A 26,063-nucleotide genomic window follows, 5' to 3' on the forward strand; every position below is an offset into this window, starting at 1 on the left:
TTTAATATTGGCTCGATTATGACAGGTACATTAGTCAAAACACGCCCACAGGCACGTTAGCTCCCTTCCTACCTTTTCTCAAAAGATCCCAAACTTTGCCCCCAAGTAAAGAAAGTTCCTGGGTTTTCATTAGGCCTAACCTCACGTCTAAGCTTAGGAGGTAGAGTTCGGACTCAAAGGAGAAGGAGGAGAGGAGAGGAGCAACACCATATTCCAGCAAAGCAACAAACAGACAAAAAAGGCAAAGCAAAATCGAACAAAACTCAAGGAAGAAACAAGCAATGCAGAAGAACAATCAGAAAACAGAATTATTGTCTTTAAAAGAGTTAAGGTTTAATAGATTTTCTACATTAAAAAAATAAAATACAAGGGCACACAGGCTGGTTTTGGAGTGGGATTTTTGTCTTTTCTTCCCTTAAGCCAAAAGATCAAAGGGAAAAACCAAAAGGAAAAGATAACCACGGTTGGTTAAAGTGGATGCCACGTGCTCTCTTGTGGTCATTTTAGCAAATCATGCATCATAATAGACTATCACTCACTGCCCATAGGAGGAGATGAAACAGCAGGAACAGAAGTGGTGGGGGATTTGACTGGTTCAACTGCTACATAGGATGAACTAGGAACAAGTTTTACATCAAGGTGTTGACCCATGTTCTGTCGCCTTAGGACTCCCTTAAAAGAGGCTCCCGTCTGGAATGTGTTAATTACGTCGATCTGCAAAGAATCAGAGAGTGAGACAGCTTTGCTCCACAGTCAGAGAGAGGTGAAGAAAGAGGAAGGGAGGGTCATGGAAGGTTGGGGAAGCGGGGATGGAAGTAGATGGGAAAAGGGAACAGGAGACAGCGAGAGAGAGCTTCCCTCCCGCACAGCAATGGTGAGAAGGGGAAAAACGTTAGTGCATATCACACTTCATTTAGGGAACAATTTGTCGTGGAGTCCCAAGCCCAGCCATAATCTAGTTTTCTCTTCCCTTGGAATCCACAGTGGGCATCTGAGGTGTAGGGGGGCCCGAGACTATTTAAAATTTAAGAGGACTTTTCCGTCTCCATCACTCCTTACAAGCTAGACAGACATTGGCAACTTATTTGTTGTTTTTACCTGTACTGTTAAAAATAAGGCAAACGACTTAAAGATTCTGAAGGCAAATTACACATTACTGAATTTCAAGGTTCAGGAACATCTAAATGAATTTAACTGACTACCTACTTTTTGGCAGATTTTCCGGGAAAATAACTCATGTGTTTAAAGAAAAAACAGGGGCTGTGTAGTAGCCAATATATAGGCGGCCATGATGGAAAGGCCCCTGGGCCAAGAGTTGCTGGGCTCATCCTCCTCTGGGTATCTTCTCTGGGTATCTATTCCTTCCCTGGGCTGAAGTAGAAAGGGTCCCTGAGAATGGAGCTCAAGAATTTAGTGGCCAAGCCCATTACAGAGAATGCTGCTAGGTGCATGAATGCATTAGAGATTCTGAAATGTTTGGTGGAAATGCTGACAGTAACTCGGCAGTTAGACTGAGGGAGGGAAAGGAAGAGGTTTTTGTTGGTGGCGGCTTACACAAGTAGTCTCTGGTTTTCAGTGCTCTGTTCCACAGAGCCAGAGGCAATTAATGCCGTTCATTTTCTTTTCTTTCTTTCTTTCTTCTTTTTTTTTTTTTTTTTTTTTTTTGAGAAGGAGTCCTGATCTATCGCCCAGGCTGGAGTGCCGTGGGCTCCATCTCGGCTCACTGCAACCTCCACCTGCCGGGCTCAAGCAATTCTGCCTCAGCCTTCTGAGTAGCTGGGACTACAGGTACGCAACACCATACCCGGCTAGTTTTTGTATTTTTAGTAGAGATGGGGTTTCACCATGCTGGCCAGGGTGGTCTCGAACTTTTGACCTCATGATCCGCTCACCTCGGCCTCCCAAAGTGCTGGGATTACAGGCGTCAGCCACCACGCCCGGCCATGCCATTCATTTTCCGACAATGGTCCTGATCTAGGGCCTCAATCAACTCTACCATCCTTATCCCTGACCCCTAAATAACAAGGAATTCCTTTTAGCCTTCATGAATCTGGTAGAAGAATTTTAGAAATATCTATCCGCTTAATGCCAAGGGTTGGTCTACTAGGAATGTTGGAAAGGTGCTGATTTTATTAACTGGACTTCATTTTCCCGGGAGGGAAGATGGGAAAGCAGGCAGAATGTGAGTGAGACATTTCTTTTATAGAGCTTCCCGAGAAGCCATGAGCTGTTTAGGGCTAGTTTCAGGATCCAGATCACAGTTGGAGCTGCAACACCATCCCTTCCTCACATTATTCAGTTTCAGTTGTCCGGGACTGAGGAGTTTGAACCCGCAGGAGGAGAGGCTTTCCACTTGGGGTGGGTGGGAGGGTTCCAGCTCTATGGACAGAGGGGCTGTTGAGACACCGTGTTCAGTGCTTATTGGAGTTACAAGGTTCCAACCTCCACAATTCTAGTCTCTTTAAGTTTCCTAAACTTCTGCTTTCTGATGCTCTCAGCTCCCCAAAAACCAAAGGGAAAAGGAGACTAGAGGAACAACCAAAACAAGGAAAAGGGGAAATCCCAATCAGGACTAGAAAACAGCTGGGCAACACCTCCCACACCCAAGCACTGTGATGAGAATGACAGCAAAGATCAACTTGGAGATGGCAGGGGGTGAACCCAGCTGCGGCTGAAGGGCTGATGCTGGGAGCGGATCTCAGGGATCCAGGATGCACATTAGCATTACCAGCCTCCTCAGATTCCGGAGTCAGGTGCATCCTGGGATACTGTGAATTTGGTCATTGCGGCATCTTGAGCATGCCTCACTGTAGGCTTTAACGCTGTTTGGCCCAACTGCCTCAAGTTCCAACAATGGGGAAAGGTAGTATACCTAAAGCTATGTAGGCAGTGAAACCAAATAGACCTTATAGAGAGGTGCATTGTCAAGGGAATGGAAATTGGTCATGAAGGCGAAAGAAGACCCATGCATCTTAGCCTCCTAGGACAGAAGACTGGAAAGGAGCACGGAGGCACTGGGCTGAGGAAGCCTTGGCTAGGAGAAAAGAAATCATGTAGTAGAAGAGGCAGTTGATCCTGAAGAAAAGCAAAGCAAAGACAGGTTATTTTGGAAAGAGTAGACCCAAAGGAAAACACTGGGGGCTTTAGAGATGGGAGCCAAAGGCGCCAGGTTCTGTGGATGCTTGGATTCAGCAGCCTGGAGGGTGGGGTGGGTAGGTAGTGGGCCTGAGGACTCTGGATGCCACGAGGCACTTTGTTCAGGTCCTTCTGGAATTTTTCTTTCTGGGAGGAACTCAAGAGACTCAAGAGAGGGAAAAGGAACCCGAGTGTTTCCCTACCTAGCCCTTCTTTTCCACTTTTCTCTCTCTTTTTTTTTTTTTTTTTTTGGCTTGTTTCTGAGACAGGGTCTCACTCTGTAGCCCAGGCTGGAGTGCAATGGCTTGATCTTAGCTCACTGCAACCTCCGCCTGCTGGGTTCAAATGATTCTTCTGCCTCAGGCTCCCGAGTAGCTGGGATTACAGGTGCACACCACCATGCTCAGCTAATTTTTGTATTTTTAGTATAGATGGGGTTTCACCATGTTGGCTAGGCTGGTCTCAAACTCCTGACCTCACGATCTACCTGCCTCAGTCTCCCTGAGTGCTGGGATTACAGGTGTGAGCCACTGCGCCCATCTTCTTTTCCACTTTTCTATCTGTTGTCTTGCCCATAGGAGATAAGTTCCTCCCAGGTATGTAGTTTAGAATATTCACTTCATTTATTTCTCCAATACACTAAGGAGGTGGGGCTGACTGGTGGGGCTGAACTTTCTTTTTTTGTTTTTCAGACAGAGTTTCACTCTTGTTGCCCAGGCTGGAGTGCAATGGCATGATCTCAGCTTACCGCAACCTCTACCTCCCAGGTTCAAGCGATTCTCCTACCTCAGCTTCCTGAGTAGCTGGGATTATAGGCATGTGCCACCAAGCTCGGCTAATTTTGCATTTTTTTTAGGTAGAGATGGGGTTTCTCCATGTTGGTGAGGCTGGTCTCAAACTCCTGACCTCAGGTGATCGGCCCGCCTTGGCCTCCCAAAGTGCTGGGATTACAGGTGTGAGCCACTGAGCCCGGCCGAATGGGCAACTTTCTAAAACGTTTGCAAGGCCGGTTTTAGACAGTGAAACTTATTTTGAAGATCTCCAGCCAATCAGCAGAGAGAAATACACCTCTTCTCTGGAGACCACCCTTGAGATCTTGGAATTTACAGTTTTTTGAGATAGAAAATCTTAGGATGAAAGCAATAAAGGCAAGTGGGGTGAGAGCAAGGGAAGACAGAATTATCGATGCCTAGATAAGCCCATTCACCCAGGAGAAGGAAGTTATAACTGATAGACGGAAAGTGGAAAAAAAAAAGTTATTGTGGGGCTACAGGCAGGGGACTTGAGAGCAGCAGGGTGGCTTCTATCCCATTTCAGAAATTGCAAGAAGGGAAGAGGCTTGAAGAAATTATTGCTTCCTCCTTGTCAGGAAGCAAGTCTGAATCCTGAAAAAGATGCTCAGACATCAAGAGACTATTGTCATTTTTATACATGAAACCATCCCCACTATGGCCTTACACTTTGAGTGGGGTAGATATAACAAGGTGACTTTCTTTTACAAAGACCCTTCCAGATGGTATCTATTCCCATAATGGCAGTGTAAGAAGGCTACATTAAGTGAATGCTGGGGATGTCAGCATAGAGATACTAACTCCTTTCTTCTGAAGGGTAGGGAAACACTGTATATTTCCCACCCTGGGGTCAGGTGTAGTGCTTGCAAGAAACCTTATGCTGAAGCTTGCCCATGTGACAGAGGGTAGGAGGGTGGGCTTAGAGTCAGCCCAGAGCTAAAGGACTATGCTAATAGTGTCCCATGGTCTAGGTCATTTAATTCCTCTCCTCTCAAAGGACCCCACACAGATTGCTTTGTCCATTTGTCCTGAAGCTGGGGAGGTAGGGCTGCCCATTAGTAGTGAGCCTTTGGAAGGGAAGAGATGCTGACCACCTCCCACCACCTTCCAAGATGGGAAGCTTCTTCCCCCAAGGGAAGGACAGACCACTATCAGAGTACCTGAGTCTGGATACGGTTCAGGCCCCGGAACCAGAGGATCTGGCCTCGGCGCAGCTCCATCTCAGCATGGTCAATCTCATCCAGCCCCTCGGCATCCTTGGTGATCTCCTCTTTGGTGGTGCCATGCCCAGCTTCCTTCAGGAACTTCAGGGATCGGGTAGGTATTGCAGAGATGATCTGAAAACAAGTGCAGTGAAGAGGGAGACACCAGAATCAGAGTGAGAATTGCTGTCGGTCAACCTTCGAGGGCCAGGCCCTTGGGCAGGTTATACCCTTCCCACTGGAAGAGCAGTGGGAAGCACCAATCCATCCAGGCAAGCATTCTCCAGGTGCCCACCAGCGGTCGGGCTCTTAGGAAGGTTTTCTGTATTTATGGACACACAAAAAACAGAGCTTATATTCCAGTAATCGACCGGCCGCCTGCCTGGTCATATACTTCATTTTCCTTTTTGTCTCACTGCTTCTTTTCCATTTTGCGATCTGTCTTTTAAGGTTAACAGAACTGTACTGCATGGTACGCAGTAGGAAGGCACAGAGACTGGGACCTGGGGTAAACAGTCTGGGAAGAAGACGATCATACTGCGTATGTCTGGGCCAGGGTTTGAGTAGGGTATTGGAAATGAATGACCCCTTTCTTAGTTGCCGCATGCAATATAGTTTCTGTGTTACAAACTCTCGTGAAAGGATACCAACAGTTTTCTTAGGCTTGAGGTGAGGAAGTGGATGGGACAGGCCATGGAAGAAGGGACACGTGAGTATTATCAGAAGACAAGGAGCAGCACATTGGGCTTGAAATTCAAAATAAATTTCCTGGTGAGCTCAGCAGCTGTCAGTCAGTTCTTTCCAGACAAGACGAAAAGCAGCCAGGGCTCACACGGGGAAGAGGGACTGTATGGGCAGTCTGATATGGAGCCACGTGTTTTGAAACGAGAACAATGCCAAAGCTCTGACTCTGAATGTGGGAAAGAGCTGCTGTGATACAGAAGGAAGGCTGTTGTCTGGCATCAAGGCCACATGGCCACATGTGAGGCAAGGGCCAGAAGAGTTTCAAACGAGAGGTGACACAACCAAGCTTTACCAAAGCATAAAACTGCTTCAGGCACCCACTGGTAAAAACACTTCAGCAAATAGAACAGGGTGGAGGGAATTTGACAGACATTAATTAGGGAGGGCTGAGTGCAGTGGCTCATACCTGTAATCTCAGCACTTTGGAAGGCTGAGGTAGGAGGATTTCTTGAGTCCAGGAGTTCAAGATCAGCCTGTGTAACATAGTGAGACCCCCCATCTTTTTTTCTTTTTTTTTTGAGACAAAAGTCTTGCTCTTATCACCCAGGCTGGAGTGCAGTGGTGTGATCTCGGTTCACTGCAACCTCTGCCTACCAGGTTCAAGCAATTCTCCTGCCTTAGCCTCCCAAGGAGCTGGGATTACAGGCATGCACCACCACACCTGGCTAATTTTCTTTGTATTTTTTAGTAGAGATGGGGTTTCACCATGTTAGCCAGGCTGGTCTCAAACTCCTGACTTCAGGTGACCCGCCTGCCTTGGCCTCCCAAAGTGCTGGGATTACAGGTGTAAGCCACTGCGCCTGGCCCGAGATCCCCATCTTTCAAAGAAAAAAAAAAAAAAAAAAAGAAAGAAAAATAAATTAAGAGGAAGGCATCTAGGTGTGAAATAAATAACTAGCAGGTTTAGGGGAGAAGGCCAAGAGCTCCAGAAAGGGCTCTTTGAGGGCATCTAGGGCAAAGTGTCTATTACCTGGGTGGCTGGGCACTAAGGGATTATCTGCAGAGACCTGGGGTCTATAAAGAGAGGTATAGCCAAGGCCAGAGCTGAGGATGAGGGAGGTTTGTAACATGGTATTAAGGAAAACGTGAAACTATTAGACTTGATGATACTATTATAAGATATTTTCTTTTGAGACAGAGTTTCGCTCTTGCTGCCCAGGCTGCACAATCTCAGCTCACTGCAACCTCCACCTCCCAGGTTCAAGCGATTCTCCTGCCTTGGCCTACCAAGTAGCTGGGATTACAAGCATGTGCCACCATATGTGGCTAATTTTTGTATTTTTAGTAGAGACGGGTTTCTCCATGTTGGCCAGGCTGGTCTCAAACTCCCAACCTCAGGTGATCCGCCTGCCTTGGCCTCCCAAAGTGCTGGGATTACAGGCATGAGCCATTGTGCCCAGCCTGTTATAACCTTAATAGCTAACACTGATTGAGTACTTACGAGGTATTAGACAGTATTCCAAGTCTTTTCTGTATCGTAACTGATTCACTAATTAACAATGACCTTGTTTTCGTAAGTTGAAGCCACTGGGACACAGAGTGGTTAAGTAATTTGCCCAAGATGATTCAGCTTATAAAAAGGAGAGCTAAGGCCAGGTGCGGTGGCTCATGCCTGTAATCCTAGCACTTTGGGAGAGCGAGGTGGGCGGGATCACAAGGTCAGGAGATCGAGGTTATCCTGGTTAACACTGTGAAACCTCATCTCTACTAAAAATACAAAACAATTAGCCAGTTTGGTGGCACTCATTTGTAGTCCCATCTACTCGAGAGGCTAAGGCAAGAGAATCACTTGAAACCAGGAGGCAGAGGTTGCAGTGAACTGGGGTCGTGCCACTGTACTCCAGCCTGGGTGACAGAGCGAGACTCCATCTCAAAAAAAAAAAAAAAAAAAAAAAAGAAGAGGGCTGAGTAATCCCAGTACTTTGGAAGGCTGAGGTGGGTGGATCACCTGAGGTCAGGAGTTCAAGACCTACCTAGCCAACAAGGTGAAACCCCATCTCTACTAAAAATACAAAAATTAGCCAGTTCGGTGGTGGGTGCCTGTAATCCCAGCTACTTGGGAGGCTGAGGCAGGAGAATTGCTTAAACCAGGAGGCAGAGGTTGCAGGGAGCCGAGATCACACCATTGCACTCCAGCCTGGGTGACAGAAGAAAAAAAAAAATAAAGGAGAGCTGGATTCAAACCCAGACAGTCATTCTCAGAATCCATGCTCTGAACCATAGGCCACACTGCTACCCTAGAGATCTTGCAAATCTGAATATATATCAGGTAAGTGTTAAGCATTCCACCCAGATAAAGCCATGGCAAGAAACAGAAGAGGCTAGGAGCCCTGAGGTATGTCAGCCCAGCAGCCCACAGCCAGGTTTCTGCTTCATGAGAATAAAGACACGTGTCTTGTAAACTCTTCTGCTTCTAGGCCGGGCACGGTGGCTCAAGCCTGTAATCCCAGCACTTTGGGAGGCCGAGGCGGGTGGATCACGAGGTCAAGAGATCGAGACCGTCCTGGTCAACATGGTGAAACCCCGTCTCTACTAAAAATACAAAGAATGAACTGGGCATGGTGGCGCGTGCCTGTAGTCCCAGCTACTAGGGAGGCTGAGGCAGGAGAATTGCTTGAACCCAGGAGGCGGAGGTTGCGGTGAGCCGAGATCGCGCCATTGCACTCCAGCCTGGGTAACAAGAGCGAAACTCCATCTCAAAAAAAAAAAAAAAAAAAAAAAAAAAAACTCTTCTGCTTCTAAGACCCTTAATTTTTTTTTTTTTTTTTTTGGTGGCAAAATACCATTGAAAAGTTTAATTCCTGTCTCAGAGAAGCTGAGGGATTTTTAACTCCAGGCACGGTTAGAGAGGAATTCTGAAACCTCTGAGGTCATTCCACCCTGAGGTTCTATGAGATGGCAAGAAGTTAAAAACTTGAGTGGGGGTGGGGAGGAAGGAGGAGAAGATGAAGATGGGGTGCTGGGGGGGTCTCCACAGTTGCTTGTTTCATCTCACGTATAGGAGGGGAGGTCTGCAGGCTATGAGAATGCATCAGAGGGTGTGTTGGTACTTACCTGGCCCCACAGAAGTTCTCCAATTCCAATGAACAGACACCACAGCCACTGGGACAGGCTGAGCCTTGTACAACTGAAGGGTTTACCCCCAAATTCCACGATGAAAATCTAGAATAGAGAAAGGGGCAGCCCACCAACAAGGAAGTGACTAACAGGCAGCTCTGGCCCTCTAGTCAAGGCCCCCAAAGCCACAATGTCTCCCTGCCTCAGGATCCTTGGGTGCAAGTTCTGATTTGCTTGTAAGGGAGGGGAAAAGAGGAAATTTCTAAGGGGAGACAGACACAAACAGCCTTTATAGAGCACTCTGGCGAGGAGACAGTCAGAGTTACTATGACTATGAGTAACAGATGATCTGGAGGAGTCAGGGGAGCTGGAGGCTTCTTGTGACTAAAGCCAGTTAGTGACAAGAAGGTAGAGTGATGGAGAGAGGAACTGAGGATGAGGTGGGGGGATTGCTTGAACCTGGGAGATTGAGGCTGCACTCCAGCCTGGGTGACACACACACAGAGAAAACTTGTCTCAAAAAAAGAAAAAAAGGCCAGGCATAGTAGCACTTTGGGAGGCAGAAGATTGCTTGAGGCTAGGAGTTTAAGACCAGCCTGGACAGCAGAGTGAGACCCCCATCTCTGTTTTTAAAATTAAATTGAAAACAAACAAACAAACAAACAAACAAACCAGAATTGAGGATGGGGAAAAATAAGAGAGGTACCTGGCTGAGGGATGGGACAGGAGCTCTTTTGTTACACGGTTAGCTCATAGTCTCGTCTTGGAGGAGTGCAAGCTGGGCTGACTATGTAATATATGTATACCCTCCCATTACTTCTTTCTCCGAGTTGCACAACACTTTTTATCATAAGCCCTTCAGAACAAAGGGGCAGGGACAGGGAGAGAGTCTATACTAGGTGTGCACGCACATTTCATATAGGCTGACAGGAGCCATAGAAGGGCTAGAAGAGAATGGCACTTCTTTTGGTCACTTTGTGAAATTTCTGTGTTTAGAAAGAGAATGAACAGATTTTACAAGTAGTATTTTATCTGCGGTCAACAGGCTGCCCTGCACTGGAGCTATTCACACACTGGGCTCCAATTCTAGAGCAATATGCAAAAGAAAGTAAACTGGGAATCCCGAAGTATTCAACCTACAGCCCCAGTCCCCGTCATTCCTTCATTCCTTTTCCTAGGTATTTAGGGCACCGCGGCTCCCAGCTTCTGCCCCGTCTCATCCCAGATCTCCGGCCTCAACTGCAGACAGAATCTCACCTGGCAGATGAACGTGCCCAAGACTACAGTACAGAAGATGACATTGCGGTAGATGCCTGAAAAGACGTTCTTCTCTCCATGGATCTTCCGGGAGTTGATTTCATTGAAGAGCTGCATCAGCACGAAGGTGTTGAAAACAATCGTATAGTGCTGGGTGGGTGGTGAATGCAGAGGTGCCTTCCTCCCGCTATCAATATCAAAGAATTTCTCACCTAGTGGGGAGAGGAGAAGCATTGGAGGGTAAATGTGGTCTGAACTAAGAGTCAGAATGTGTTGGAACAGCTATATTGCTTCCTTATACCTGGTGTCCATTCCAATTGATCAATATCTGGGCTATATTAGTTATTTATTTTTTTGACATAGGGTCTCGCTCTGTTGCCCAGGCTGGAGTGCAGTGGCATGATCGTGGCTCACTGTAGCTTGGACCTTCCTGCTCAAATGATCCTTCCACCTCAGCCTCCCGAATAGCGGGGACTACAGGCATGTATCGCCATGCCCGGCTAATTTTTTGTTTTACTAGTTATTAACTATTTTCAATGTTAGCCCTGGTCTCGACTTATTTTACCCCCTTTCTCAGCTTGCTGCATGGATACTTGCTTTCATGTAGGGCAGCATGGTAATAAGACTATGTGCCCTGGAGTCAGGCAATCCTAGGTTTGCATTTTAGTGCAACTACGTACTCATTATGGGACCTGAGCTTAATTTTTTGCATCTATAAAAAAAGAAGTAATAAAGCCTCCCTTGTGAAATTCTTGAGTACATACAGTAGCACAATGCACCATGTAGCGAGAGTACAGAAAGCACTGGGAGGTGAAGCTGCGCTCCTTCCTGGTCTGTGCTCCGCTTGCTTTCACGCTACCTTCTTTCCTGAGGCCATTCTCTGCCCCTACCTCCAACCAGCACCCCAGCTGCTGCCCCACCCCAAAGTGGCTCACCTGCAAAGACAAGGATGAAGATGACAATGAGCTGATAGAACGCATGGCCCAAGATGTTCTTCATCATAGTGCGTGAGATCAGAGGCTTATTTCGGCCGTAGGGACGCCGCTTCAGCAGGGATTCCGTGGGGGGCTCTGTGGCCAGGGCCAGCGAAGCAAACGTGTCCATGATTAGATTCACCCACAGCATCTGCACCGCTTTCAATGGGGAATCCTAGTGGGAAGAAGCAGCAGTCTTTTTAGCTGTCCTCAGAAACCAGCCCGCCTTTGCCCTTTCGAGGGTCCAGCTCCCACAACCCACCTAGACTTGGAATCTGGCCACTTCCAAGCTGAGTGACTGTGAGAAAGTTACTTAACTTCCTTGAGCCCTAAGTTCCCCACCCCTAAAATGGGGATAATAATATCTACTTTGCAAGGTCATTTTTGAAGAATACAGGTAGTGTATATAAATGCTTACCACAGCAGCTGACACGTAAGTGCTAAGCTAAGGCCTGGAAGTTACCATCATTCCTCATAAGCAGATGAAGACAGCGGACTTCGTAGAGCTAACTCCTGTCCCAGTGTCACGGGGAAACCCTGTCCTTACTCTTCAGTAAACACACCGTACCCTCCACCCCGTGTTTCTTAGCTCCCGCCTCATCCCTCCCGTCTCAGCCCACCCACACCGCCTTCACCTGAGTGATACAGGCTCCAGTGAAGGCTACAATCACGGCCACCACGTTGACAGTGAGTTGGAACTGCAGGAACTTGGAGATGCTGTCATAGACATTTCGTCCCCACATCACTGCCTTCACAATGCTGGTGAAGTTGTCATCTGTTAGGATGATGTCTGAGGCCTCTTTTGCTACATCTGTGCCTGCGATGCCCTGAGGCAAGATGGGAGGGAAAACAGTGAGGGAGTGGATGGAGCCCAGCCTCCATTTCCTGACCTCCAGGAAGCTTCAGAAGTCAGTGTAAATACTAGAGGGCACACTAGCCACACAAAAGAAAGAGAAAATGTGTCACCGTCACTCTATAGAAAGGAAGGTGGGGCCTGATGCCACCAACCTTACTACTGAGCCCAGACTGGGAATTACAGTCAGCCTGATATCCCTTTCTCCCTCCCCTGCTACCCCCTTAACCTTGGAAACTAATTAAAAGGTCGAGAGCAAATCCTATCCATTCTGCCTCCAAATTCTTACATTTCTGTTCCCACTGCCAGTATCTCATTTAAGCCTGTGTCATTCCAACACCTTTGAGGAACTCTACATTTATTCTATGAGTAGTGGTATGGCAGCACAGTTCAGAAGTTTCATCTTCGTTCAAAATCTTCTTTTTAAATTAAATTGAAAAATAACTGAGACAGGGTCTTGCTCTGTTGCCCAGGCTGGAGTACAGTGGCAAGATCTCAACTCACTGCAGGCTCCACAATTGGGGCTCCAGTGCTCCCCCCACCTCCACCTCCTGAGTAGCGGGACTTACAGGCATTTGCTCACCATGCTGAGTTAATTTTTAAATTTTTTGTAGAGATGGGGGTCTCTCTGTATCGCCTAGCCTTATAATTACTAATATGAAATGATCTCCAAGTTATGTTGTTAGGTGAAGAAAGAATGGTAGAAAAAAAGTTTATGGTATGGTATCACTTAGCTGAGGGGGAAGGCCATAAATATATTACATATTTTATTTATTTATTTATTTATTTATTTATTTATTTATTTATATTTTTTGAGACAGAGCCTCGCTCTGTCGCCCAGGTTGGAGTGCAGTGGTGCGATCTCAGCTCACTGCAACCTCCGACTCCCAGGTTCAAGCGAGTCTCCTCTCCTGCCTCAGCCTCCTGAGTAGCTGGGATTACAGGAAGTTAGACATCTATAATTCTTTTAAAAATATTATTTATTATTATTTCTTCTAAAAGTGAAATAAAAAGAAATATATAATTCTAAAGTTTAATGAAAAATAAATATGAATTCACGAAGTATTTTATCTTTGTGAGCAAACACAAAACAAACACCAAAACAAGTGAGGCTGAAAAGCATACTTCTTAGCTTTGTCCACTGAAAAGGCTTAGAAACAAAGATCTACTCAGTGGCAAGGAATGCCTCTGAGTTTCAATTGTGTTCTCTAAATACCATCTCAGGCCAGGCATGGTGACTCACCCCTGTAATTCTGGCACTTTGGGAGGTCGAGGCGGGCGGATTACTTGAAGTCAGGAGTTTGCGACCAGCCTGGCCAGCATGGTGAAACCCCATCACTACTAAAAATACAAAAAATTAGATGCAGGTGGCAGTGGGCACCTGTAATCCCAGCTACTCAGGAGGCTGAAGCAGGAGAATTGTTTCAACCTGGGAAGGGGAGTTTGCAGTGAGCCGAGATTGCCCCACTGCACTCCAGCCTGAGCGACAGAGTAAGGCCCTGTCTCAAACATAAGTGAACAAATAAATAAAAATACCATTTCACATTAAAAAGAAGCAGGAATCCTTGCAAAAATGGACGATTTCATACCCAGGAAAAAAAGAACCAAGAACCAAGGAATAAACCAAGAAAGATTACTTTTGCACTGACGTAGATTAAAAACAAAATTAAAAAAAAAAGTTATTAAAGACAACGGGGGTTTTATCTAGAGGACTCAGCAATGTTGAAGAGGCCTCTTCTGCCTCATGGTGGGTCACTGCCTAAGGATGGGTCACTATGAATTCATAATGATACTTAAAAAAAAATCCACCCATTGGTCACCTTTGGAGGTTTCTAAAATGTCAACTCATCGTTTGAAAAAACCTGCAACTTCATCAGAAAACACGAACCAGAGGGTGAAAAAAACCCAAAAAAACAAAAAACCAGTAAGTAAAAAAGCAAAACAAAACAAAACAAAAACCCACCTTTCATGTAGGATTAGAACCTCAGAGTAATAAAATAGTCAGTGAAGGGGATTCTCTTTTTATAGAAGTATTTATGTTAACAAATAAATAATTATAATATTGTCATTTTGCAGCCCTCAATGAAAGAAAAGGTATAGCATCTGATAACTTCTAGAACCAACTACTTGCTTATAGGAAATGTAAGGAAGAAAATAGCATGTTAAAGGAAATCACAGAGAAATAATCAACAAAATCCACACTGAGAGATAGTCTTTGCAGACAAACAAGCTGGTTCCTTTAAAACTACGTTGCTAGGAAAAAAGATGGAGGGGGATTGTGCAGAAGAGAGTTAGCATAGCAGGCTTGAGACTGCTATCTTTAGGAAGGAATGCTTGCAGGGTGGGCCCTTGGCTGGCATCTGGGAAATGAGCTCTCAGAATGCTCCCAGTCAACAACTAACTGATAAGGGTGGCTCATTGTGTCTAGACTGTGTCCAAACAATACGGTTTGTACTGAACATCTGCTTTCCTTCTGGGAGTCTGGAATTTTGGTATGGATTACGCAGAAGGTGCCTATGTGACCAGCCCCAAGAAAAACCTTGGGTACCAAGTCCATAATGGGCTTCCCTAAGCAGAGCATCACACAGATAATGCTGTTTTCATAACTGGGGAAAGAATGGACTCTGTTTGACTTGTCATGGGAGGGAGTGCATAAGAAAGACTGCAAATGGATAGACTCCACCAGCGTCTTTTTCTCTTAGGATACAACTGTATTCTTACTACAACCCTGTTATAAATCTCGGTCATGAGTACAACTATATGCTGAGTCCCATGAGTCCTCTTAACAAATCCATGAATATAGGGGTGGTTTTGGGGACCTGTAAGATCAGTGGTTCTTTTCTTTCTTTCTTTTTTTTTCTTTTTAATTGTCAGGGGAAAGCATGAACGCAGTCCCCTACTAACACAAATTATGCAGTTGAGTTTCCCACATTTGGGGAAATCGCAGGGGTCAGCACATCTGGAGTGCAGGGGATAAGCCTTGCCCGGGGAAAACCATCTTCGTGATCATGGTATTTCCCCTGCCAGGTAAATTTTTTTTTTTTTGAGACAGAGTCTCACTCTGTCGCCCATGTTGGAGTGCAGTGGCACAATCTCGGCTCGCTGCAACCTCTGCCTTCTGGGTTCAAGTGATTCTCCTGCCTCAGCCACCAGAGTAGCTGGGACTATGGGCGCATGCCACCATGCCTGGCTAATTTTTTGTATTTTTTAGTAGAGATGGGGTTTCACCGTGTTGGCCCAGGATAGTCTCGATCTCCTGACTTCGTGATCCACCTGCCTCAGCCTCCCAAAGTGCTGGGATTACAGGCATGAGCCACCACGCCCGGCCAGATCAGTGGTTCTTTTTTTGAGACGGAGTTTCGCTTTGTTACCCAGGCTGGAGTGCAATGGCGCAATCTCGGCTCACCGCAACCTCCGCCTCCTGGGTTCAGGCAATTCTCCTGCCTCAGCCTCCCGAGTAGCTGGGATTACAGGCACGCACCACCATGCCCAGCTAATTTTTTTGTATTTTTAGTAGAGACGGGGTTTCACCATGTTGACCAGGATGGTCTCGATCTCTTGACCTCATGATCCACCCGCCTCGGCCTCCCAAAGTGCTGGGATTACAGGTTTGAGCCACCACGCCCAGCCTTTTTTTGAGGCAGAGTGTCACTTTATCACCCAGCTGGAGTGCAGTGGTGCAATCTCAGCTCACTGCAACCTCTGCTCCTGGGTTCAACCAATTCTCCTGCCTCAGCCTCCTGAGTAGCTGGGACAACAGGCGCATGCCAGCATGCCCAGCTAATTTTTGTATTTTTAGTAGAGACAGAGTTTCACCATTTTGGTCAGGGTGGTCTTGAACTCCTGACCTCAGGCGATCCACCCACCTTGGCCTCCCAAAGTGCTGGGATTACAGGCTTGAGCCACTGCGACTGGCCGATTTCCCTCCCTCTTATCTATTCTTCATCCTTGATGGGTCCCCAGTTACGTATATTATGATTGGTCAGGTAGATAGGAGAGATGGGGTTGGAGAAAAGAGTACGCTGTGGGCTGTGCAGGTATAGCAAGCAGCAGGCTACCAGAAGCCGGACCTGGCTTCCTGATGGAGAAGGCAGCTTGCTATCAGAGAGAGACTGTGCAGAACTTACCATGGCAAAACCAACGTCTGCTTTCTTCAGAGCAGGCCCATCATTTGTGCCATCACCAGTGACAGCCACGACCTGCCGGTGTTCCCCAACAGTGCTGTCAATGATGCCTGGGAGAAACGGACATACCACAGTGAGCTTTTCTGGTCTCCCCTACCCCTCAGTTCCTACCACCCACATTCCTACTTTCTTCTTTCCTTCCCTTTTCCCTTTCCTAGAGGTTCTGCAGGAACCACCCAAGAGCAGTAATTTGTTCATGGGTAGCACTGAACTAAGTCTGTCCTCATCTGGTACCCTAAGGCAGCTATGAAAAAAACACTGGATGGATTTCAAGGCAGAGACCTGGGGCTCAAACTGCACCATTTCCATCTACCAGCTGGGCAATTTGGGTAAGTTACTTGTCTTCTCAGCCTCAAACTTCCTTATTTATAATATGGGAATACCTGCCCTGCCTAGTTCACAGTACTGTTAGTAAATGAGATAAGATCATGTTTTTAAAAATCGAACAACTTGCCAGGTGTGTTGGCCCATGCCTGTAATCCCAGCACTTTGGGAGGCCAAGGTGGGTGGATCACATGAGGTCAGGAGTTCGAGACCAGCCTGGTCAAAATGGTGAAACCCTGTTTTTACTAAGAATACAAAAATTAGCCGGGCATGGTGGCGCATGCATGCCTGTAGTCCCAGCTACTCAGGAGTTTGAGGCAGGAGAATTGCTTGAACTCAGGAGGTAGAGGTTGCAGTGAGCCGATATCGTGCCACTCCATTCCAGCCTGAGTGACAGAGCAAAAGTTTGTCTCCAAAAATAACAATGAAAAATAAAAAAATAAAAACTCGACAACTTTATTGTGCGTCCTACTCACCAAAGGTTCAGATGTTTGCTAACTGTATGTTCTCCCCACTAGCCTGGGAGCTCTCCTAGGGTCTCCCTATTCGGATAGGAGAGTGGCTTTGGCTGGCGGTACTTACCTGTCCTCACTCTGGCTTACCTTCAGCTATGGTAGGCACCTATTTGGAAGCCAACCTCACCTTTCACCAGGGTGTGCTTGTCAGTGGGAGAAGATCGCGCCAGGACCCGAAGTTTAGGCCAGATCTTGTCCAGCTTTTCTTGCTCTACCTGCCAACACCAGACCACACCTGGATCAGTCAAACTCAGAAAAGCTACCCAGGAAAATCTTACTTCTCCATCCACTGATAGATCAGGTAGGCCACAGTCCCACATGGGAGTGCTACTCAGGCTTCAGCAGAGATGAAACAGCCAACCAGTCTCTAAGGGCAGATTCATGGATGATGACCATTCAGGCCCTGCTTTTCCCTTCTCCTCCCAAGGCCCTTCCTGGGAGCCAATCCCCAGCTTTCCCAGAGCCTTAAGGGGAGGTGGGCCAGGGTTGGCTCTTGGCTCAGACAGGTAAAGTGGTGCTTCTGAGGTCTTAGGTTTGATTTCTATGCAGCTCAGGAAAGCTTGGATCTGCGCCACCGCCAGGCCACATTCTCCTTTAGCCACTATTAGCCAAAGGGCAGGAACACAGGAGGGGTGGGCTAGGGGGAAGTCAGTACAAAATCATTTCATGACTGAAAAAGCAGAAAGACATGAAAAGTTAGTGATACTATCTCAAAAGGTAGCTTGTGAATGAAGCTAATGAGAAGAAAGCCAACTCCCATTTTTTTTTTTTTTTTTAGATGGAGTCTCACTCTGTCACCAGGCTGAAGTGCAGAGGCGTGACCTTGGCTCACTGCAACCTCTGCCTCCCAGGTTCAAGCGATTCTCCTGCCTCAGCCACCTAAGTATCTGGGACTACAGGCATGCGCACCACAATCAGCTAATTTCTGTATTTTTAGTAGAGACGGGGTTTCACCATGTTGGCCAGGATGATCTTGATCCTCCCACCTCAGGCTCCCAAAGTGCTGGGATTACAGGCATGAGACGCCACACCCGGCTGGCAACTCCCAATTTTACCATATGTACTGTTTTGATACAAGGAGATAGATGTTTCACAATGAATAGCTTTCAGTTTAGAAACCACCCACTTTCCCTGACATGACCCAGATACCTTAGGCTAGAACCCGCCTCTTCCTTTCCAGGTGAGGTCCTGGTTCCCCCTATCCAGGACCCACCTCGCCTTTCTCATTGCGGATGAGCCGGTTGAATTCTTTGCCTTCTAAGCACAGGAAGTCATCCCCAGGTGTCAGAATGCCACACTTGGTGGCGATGGCCCGGGCTGTGTTGATGTTGTCACCTGTCACCATTCTGACAGTAATGCCAGCTTGTTTGCATTTGGCAATAGCATCTGGCACCTATGGAGAGTGAAGAAAGGGGAAGGTGCAGATGGGTGGAGACCCTGCTCATCTGTCCCTTTTCATTGGTTGCTTTGTGGCGGACAGGAGAGAGGCACCGTAGACGTGGTGCCATGCGGCACAGGCTAGGTCTGGTCATTTTGATGCTGCTTGGTGCCATCTCACTTCTGCCCTACCCACAGCAGTCATATTTGAATTTGCCCTATTTGTACCATGAGTTGAAGGGGAATTTGCTTTGGGAGCCAGGAGTAAAAACTTGCTCTTCCACTTACAATGAAGACTACTCGGCAGTGCATGGATGGCATTTTGCGATGTGGCCACTGCTGTCTTTTCTAGCGGAAGCTTTTGCCACTCTCCACCCACCTGGCCAATGCTCCAGCCTTATCAGCTCTTTGTAATTTCCCACAGGCATGACACCCTCTCATGCCTCTGGGCCTTGACAATTGACAGTCCATCTGTCTGAACTTCTTAGAGGCAGAGACTTTTCAATCCCCTGGTGTCTAGCAGGTACTCAAAAAGTTATCAGCACACAGCAGGTACTCAAAAAGAATGTGTTGATTGAAAGGAGGGAGCTAAAGACAAAGTTGGTGTCCTGGTTAAATCAGCCTCCTGACAACGCTTAACTACCAAATAATGAGCCCAATAAGCCCGTTGCTTCTCACCACGCAGACATCATTAACCCTAGGAATGGCACAGTCTATCAAATTGTCACTCCACAGCAGTCCTGTGAAGCAAGAAACACAGAAACATCTATCCCTATAAGTGAGAAGCAGTCAGGTTACTTGCCTGGTGTCACAACTAGAAAGAGAAGTAGTACCCCATTTCCTGAGACTCCTGAGTGGCTTTCCCACCTTCTCACCTCTGGGCGCACAGGGTCCTCAATGCCCACCACTGCGATACAGGTCAGTTCGGTGAGGATCTCATTCTCATTGTCCCAAGAGGGCTCTGCGTCATCGAAATCCCGGTAAGCGATGCAGATAGTCCGAAGTCCATCAGAGGCCATGGGCTCGATGACAGTGCGTACCATATCATCTCGGTCTTTATTCTTGAATGGCACTGCTTCCCCTTTCCGGTCCAGGATTCGATTACACCTGGGGAGGTGCACAGTAAGAACACGGTGTCTCTCTTCCCATTCAATACGTTTTTACAATCATTGACAGACATTTTGGCAACTCTGTATTATTCTGAAGACACTGCTCCAACCATGGCCAAACATTTCCTTCATCCATCACCCAGCTGAGTCCCTTTCCAAGGTGGGGTGGGCTATTGATGGAGTAAGGCCTAGGTGGGTACAGAGTGTGTTCTTTTGTGTCATCTGTTCTTACCCACATGTGAATGCAATGCTGAGTCATTGGTGAATCACCTGCTCTTTTGAACTTCTTGAAGGCAGAGAGAGTTTTTCAATCCTGACTATTTAGAATAGTGCTCACTGCATGGTGGTGTGGGGGGAGGTTTTCTGTATAAGAATGTGCTGATTAAAAGAAGTTGGCTAAAATCAAGTTGGGGCACTGGTTAATTCAGCCCTACTGGCCCATATACTGTTTTTTTTTCCCGGAGACAGCTCTGTCGCCCAGGCTGGAGTGCAGTCGCACGATCTCGGTTCACTGCAAACTCCCAGGTTCCAGTGATTCTCCTGCCTCAGCCTCCTGAGTAGCTAGGATTACAGGCACACACCACTACACTCGACCGATTTTTGTATTTTTTTTTAGTAGAGACGGGGTTTCACCATGTTGGCCAGGCTGATCTCGAACTCCTGACCTCGTGATCCACCCGCCTCTGCCTCCCAAAGTGCTGGGATTACAGGTGTGAGTCACCGCACGCAGCCAAATAGTCACTTTGAAAGTTATATAAATTCCCTATAATCAGAAATGGGAATAGGAAGGAAAAGAGAACACAGAACGAATGTTTCTAGTACTCGTTATGTGTAAGGCTTTTACATACATTGAATCATTTACAGTGAGGTGGGTAGTACTACTGGGAGCTGAGTACTGCTATCTCTGTTTTAAGATTAGGAAATGGAAATTTAGGATCGTCCAGGTCTGAATCCTGGTTGTGCCACTAGTAGCTGTATCACCTTGAGCGAGATACTTGACTTCCTTATATCTCTGTTTTCTCAATCTGTAAAACAGGGATAATCATAGTACCCACCTTAATGAGCTGTGAGGATTAAATACAACGAGCCACCTTAAGCACTTAAAAAGCATGCGTGGCCTGAGTAGATGCTGGGATATTAGTTATTATGTCACCTCCTGGCTGGAAGCCTCCCTCATTTGCATGGGTTCAGTGTGGAGCATGCACCCATGCCTTCCTGAGGAGAGGATCTTGAAGGGAAGCAGAGCGGGCAGGGGTGCTCACTTGCGCAAGATGATCTCGGAGGCGCCCTTGCTGTACATACGGAAGCCACCATTGGGGTTTCTGATGACAGTACTCATTGACTTGCGCACTGAGTTGAAGGTGTACACCTTGTAGAGCTTCTCCTCAGGCACTTCGTTACGCACGGCCTGGTAATCCTGCTTCAGATCCGTGACAAAGCCCAGCAGAGCACACTCGGTCTTGTTGCCCACCTGCCGAGGCAGGCCTCCCTCCTTCTCTGGAGGCTGGGAGAAGAAATATAAAGCACTATTGAGTAAGATGCCTTGACAAGGCAGAGAACTTAGGGAGGAAGGAACTCATTTACAAAGCCTTCACATATATACCTGGAGCATATGGGGGAAATAACATTAGTTTTTTGTTTTTTTCTTTTTCGGAGACAGAGTCTCACTCTATCACCCAGGCTAGAGTGCAGTGGCATGATCTTGGCTCACTGCAAGCTCCACTTCCGGGGTTCGAGTGATTCTCCTGCCTCAGCCTCCTAAGTAGCTGGGACTATAGGTACCTGCCACCATGAGCAGGTAATTTTTGTATTTTTTAGTAGACATGGAGTTTTACCATGTTGGCTAGGCTGGTCTCGAACTCCTGACCTCAGGTGATCTGCCCACCTCAACTCCCAAAGTGCTGGGATTACAAGTGTGAGGCACAACACCTGGCATCTTTTTTCTTTTTCTTTCTTTCTTTCTTTTTTTGACATAGCACAGTGGTATGATCTCAGCTCACTGCAGCCCTGACCTCCTAGGATCAAGCAATCTTCCCACCTCAGCTTCCCGAGTAGCTGGGACTACAGGTGCACAACCATGCCTGGCTAATTCTGTTTATTTTTTGTAGAGATAAAGTCTCACTATATTGCTCTTGAACTCCTGGGCTCAAGTGATCCTCCTATTTTGGCTTCCCAAAGAGTTGGGATTACAGACGTTAAGCCACTACACCCAGCCTGCTTTTTTCAAGAGTGAGCAGAGAGTGGTCAGTGGTAACTGTGATCCTTGTGCCATCCATGACTTAGGGGTTTTGTGGTTGGCTCTAGGGGTAGTGCTGGTGTCTCACCCTGCATGGGCCTTATTGTAATACTCTGTGCTTCTTTCTGGAAAGTGAGTACTTTACTTCTGTTAAGCCCAATTCTACTATGAGCATGAGGTCCCTCCTTAGAGACAGAGCTTTTATATGCTAATTAGGAGGGTAGTTTCTGGCCACAGATTCTCACAGGCCCTTTCCCCCAACCCTCCACTGACTCCCAGGGATTCTTCCCTAGTCTCACCCAAACACATTCACTCCAGAGTGAGAAATAGGATTTGGGACCACAATTTAGGCAGTGTAAAGAATAAAGGGGTTCATTTCAGAGAAAATTGATGTTCCCTTCCAACCACCCATTTTGATTGTCTAGGCAAAGGCAATGCTTACCAGAATCTTGGAGGTATAAGCGCTGTTGATAGAAATCCCATTGACGATAAGGTCCAGGACTTTGGGCAGGAAGACATCAGGGCTTGGGATCTGACGGTAATGGATGCCCCCAATATAAGCTTGCACCACAGTCATGCGGTTCATGGTCAACGTGCCTGTCTTATCAGAGCAGATGGCGGTGGCATTGCCCATAGTCTCACAAGCATCCAAGTGCCGTACCAGGTTATTGTCTTTCATCATTTTCTACAAAGGAGAAGAGACTTGAGAAGGGGACTAACTGGATTCTCCTAAATATAAGTCAAAGGCCATTTCCCAGCCAATATCTCTCCACATTTCATCTTCCAGTCCCACACAAAAATCCAAGATACTGGCCAGGTATGATGATTCATGCCTGTAATCTCAGCACTTTGGGAGGCTGAGATGGGCAGATCACCTGAGGTCAGGAGCTCAAGACCAGCCTGGCCAATGTGGTGAAACCCTGTTTCTACAAAAGGTAGCTGGGCATGGTGGTACATGCCTGTAATCCCATCAACTTGGGAGGCTGAGACATGAGAATCACCTGAACCCGGGAGGCTGAGGTTGCACCACTGCACTCCAGCCTGGGTGACAGACTGAGACTCTGTCTTAAAAAAAAAAAAAAAAAATCCAAGATACTATTTTTGTCATTCTCTTAAGGTTCTACTGGGTCATTTCAACATTGGTGCATCTAATGGAGATGATCCTTCCATAATACCAGGGACTTCTGCTCTTGAGAGGCACCAGCCAATGTTTATTGATGATAGAATGGCTTATCTTTTTGCTAAAGGTTACATGGTACGCTTCCCTCCCATCTCTATTCTAAAGAAAGAGATGGGATTGTTCCAGTCTCACCTTCACAGAGTAGGCCAGTGAGATGGTGACAGCCAGAGGCAGCCCCTCTGGCACAGCCACCACCAGTACAGTGACACCGATGATGAAGAACTTGACAAAGTACTGGATGTAGATGGGAGTACATTCAGGGAGCCATGGTCTGCGATTTATCACAAAGTTGTCAATCACAAAGTATAGAATCAGGATGAAAACCGTGAGAGCAGACATGATCAGACCTGTCCAGAGAAACAAGTCACATGAACCCAGGCCTGAGGGCGTTCCTGGGTCCCTAGCCAAAGATGAATTGGCATCAGTTGCAGCCTTTGTTGCCAATTGTTAAAACCACCATCTCCAGGAAGACTTACTAAAATTCCTGGCCCATTTTCTGTTGCTTGTGCCTTACAGCATAGGCAACAGACACTGGTTTCCTATTTCAAAGACACAGGTTCTATTCTCAGCACTGCACTAACTTGACTTGCGGCTTTGGACAAATCATTGACCCTTTCTGAGCCTGTTTCCTAGACCAAATTCCTCATTAATCAATCAGGGGGTTGATTTGTTTCCTAAAACAGCATTCTGTGATCCTATTCTACACCCATCCTCTCCCTACGACTCATAATGTCATGACTGTACTTGTCCACTTCCTAGTAGTTTATCAATTTTGACTTCTCCCGTACCAACCTCTAAATGCCGGACAGTTCACATCTTGTTTACAGCAATGTCTCTGTGGTGTTAGCGTATCACCTGCATGACTAACTCTTAGGACAGTGCTTCCCAACCTTTCTCTTTTCATGGCGCACATAGAAGATGCCAATAATAGTAAATATTTATTTTATTTTTTTTTGAGACAGAGTCTTGTTTTGTCACCAGGTGCCATCTCGGCTCACTGCAACCTCCGCCTTCTGGGTTCAAGCAACTCTCCTGCCTCAGCCTCCCAAGTAGCTGGGACTGTAAGCGTGTGCCACCATGCTCAGCTAATTTTTGTATTTTTAAGTAGAGACGGGGTTTCACCAGTTGGCCAGGATGGTCTCAATCTCTTGACCACGTGATCTGCCCGCCTCAGCCTCCCAAAGTGCTGGGATTACAGGTGTGAGCCATTGCGCCCAGCCAATAGTAAATACTTATATGGGCACCTACTGTGGGCCAGGCAAGCACTTCACAACAAACCTGTGAGATAGGTTACTATTATCACCACTTTTTTAAACATGAGGAAATGAAAGTACTGAGAGGTCTTTGGTATGGCCCATTGGTAGGGTGACCAAACCATCCTGAGACTGAACAGTTTCCAGGGATGTGAGATTTTGCTAAAATTGAGAAAATTCCAAGCAAACTGGGATGGTTCATTACCCTATGTATTACAGTACGTGGAAAAAATCTGCTCCAGGTCAAAACCTATTAGCCCAGGGGTTCTGATTGCCATGGGCGCTGCCTGGCTGCTTTGAGGGCTAATGGAATCAATATCTGGGAACAACTGTCCCTAACTATGGCACGATATTTGGGAAAAGCTCTGCTTTAAATTGTTGTCTGGTTTTGGTGTTTGCTTTTCCCGATGGCCTGATGATTTGGGGGTCTCCACGCAAACTGGAGATGATGATATAAATGAAAGCAAATTCTTCTGTGCTTTTCTTGATTAGGGCCAGGACTCAGGTGGAGGAGCAAGACACTGAGGGTGCAAAAGTTAAGAAGGAACTCACTCTCCAGGTGGTGGAAGGCATCTGACTTGCCTTACCCTATTCCTGGACTGGCCTGATACATAAAATAAAGTGACAAAGGAGACTAGGGGTCAGTCATCGGGTAGCTTGTACTCTGAGAACAAGGCAGGGGCCGGAGTAGTGGCTGATGCCTATAATTTCAGCACTTTGGGAGGCTGAGGCAGACATATCACTTCAGGCCAGGGGCAGATCACTTGAGGGTAGCAGTTTGAGACTAGCCTGCCCAATATGGTGAAACCCTGTCTTTACTAAAAATTAGCCAGGCATGGTGGTGCACGCCTGTAATCCCAGCTGCTCAGGAGGCTGAGGCATGAGAATCACTTGAACACTGGAGACGGAGGTTGCAGTGAGCTGAGATAGCATCACTGTACTCCAGCCTGGGAGACAGAGTGAGACTTTGTCAAAAAAAAAGAAAGAAAAAAAGGAACAAGGCAGGGATTGGGAGAATAGTGCAAGGGTCAGGTAAGGCCTATTTAATGTTTCAAACCTGTGTGCCACGCCTAATAACTTGATTCTGCACCTGCAATTTATCTCATCCATGTGTAGTTTACACGCAAGAGATTTCACAGTAGTTAAAATTAGCTGGGAACTAGAACAGACATGAAGAGGTTAGGCCAATGCAGTCCAACAGATCTTTCTGTGGTGCTTAAGAAGCTCTCTATTTGTGCTGTCCAATATGACAGCCACTAACACATGTGGCTCGTGACCAACTACAATGTGCCCCAGGAACTGGATTTGTAACTTTATTTACTTTTAATTGATTTAAATTGCAGCAGCCACATGTGGTGAGTGGCTGCTATGGTGGGCAGCATAAATCCCTGCTGTCCAATGTGTGCAAACTGGATCAGCGGTGTTGGCATCCTATGGGGGCTTGTTAGGAATGCAGAATCTCAGGCTCCACACCGGACCCCCGGAACTGAATCTATACTCTAACAAGAACCCCAGGTAAGTTGTATACAGCTGTATAAAGTGCAGAGATGTGCTGATTATGATTGTGCTAAACAGAAAGGTGGAGTCAGAATAAACAGTGGTAAAAGACTACTCTTTGGCCAGGCACGGTGGCTCATGACTGTAATCCTAGCACTTTGCGAGGTTGAGGTGGGCAGATCGCTTGAAGCCAGGAGTTCGAGACCAGCGTGGCCAACATGGCAAAAACCCATCTTTACTAAAAATAAAATTAGATGGGCATCATGGTGTCCATCTATACTCCCTGATACTTGGGTGGCTGAGGTAGGAGAATCGCGTGAAGCAGGAGGTGGATGCTGTAGTGAGCTGAGATGGCGTCACTGTACTCCAGCCTGG

General features: G+C 46.8%; 1 protein-coding gene and 1 non-coding gene across 10 annotated transcripts in view; both read right to left on the bottom strand.

Moving 5' to 3' along the window:
* ATP2B4 (ATPase plasma membrane Ca2+ transporting 4) overlaps positions 1 to 26,063 on the bottom strand; it is a 116,860-nt gene that overhangs the window by 9,784 nt on the left and 81,013 nt on the right. For 6 of the 9 annotated variants that reach the window (XM_010348901.3, XM_074385001.1, XM_074385000.1 and 3 more), the window contains 12 exons: positions 23,071 to 23,285; positions 22,201 to 22,443; positions 20,785 to 21,026; positions 19,289 to 19,520; positions 18,250 to 18,429; positions 17,164 to 17,251; positions 16,141 to 16,247; positions 11,796 to 11,987; positions 11,122 to 11,335; positions 10,187 to 10,398; positions 8,927 to 9,034; positions 5,087 to 5,263 (listed from right to left, as the gene is read on the bottom strand). In XM_010348901.3, the coding sequence (XP_010347203.3) occupies positions 5,087 to 5,263; positions 8,927 to 9,034; positions 10,187 to 10,398; positions 11,122 to 11,335; positions 11,796 to 11,987; positions 16,141 to 16,247; positions 17,164 to 17,251; positions 18,250 to 18,429; positions 19,289 to 19,520; positions 20,785 to 21,026; positions 22,201 to 22,443; positions 23,071 to 23,285 (2,210 nt within the window). Of the gene's footprint in view, positions 1 to 539; positions 715 to 5,086; positions 5,264 to 8,926; positions 9,035 to 10,186; positions 10,399 to 11,121; positions 11,336 to 11,795; positions 11,988 to 16,140; positions 16,248 to 17,163; positions 17,252 to 18,249; positions 18,430 to 19,288; positions 19,521 to 20,784; positions 21,027 to 22,200; positions 22,444 to 23,070; positions 23,286 to 26,063 lie in introns of all 9 variants that reach the window. The other 3 variants (XM_003938311.4, XM_074385004.1, XM_074385005.1) reach the window with 2 other exon arrangements.
* On the bottom strand, positions 14,885 to 15,048 carry LOC120362916 (U1 spliceosomal RNA). Its single transcript, XR_005578706.2, has one exon. It is a non-coding gene; the product is annotated as a U1 spliceosomal RNA (small nuclear RNA).

This window comes from Saimiri boliviensis, chromosome 14 (assembly GCF_048565385.1).
Source record: "Saimiri boliviensis isolate mSaiBol1 chromosome 14, mSaiBol1.pri, whole genome shotgun sequence".
Classification (NCBI taxonomy): domain Eukaryota; kingdom Metazoa; phylum Chordata; class Mammalia; order Primates; family Cebidae; genus Saimiri; species Saimiri boliviensis.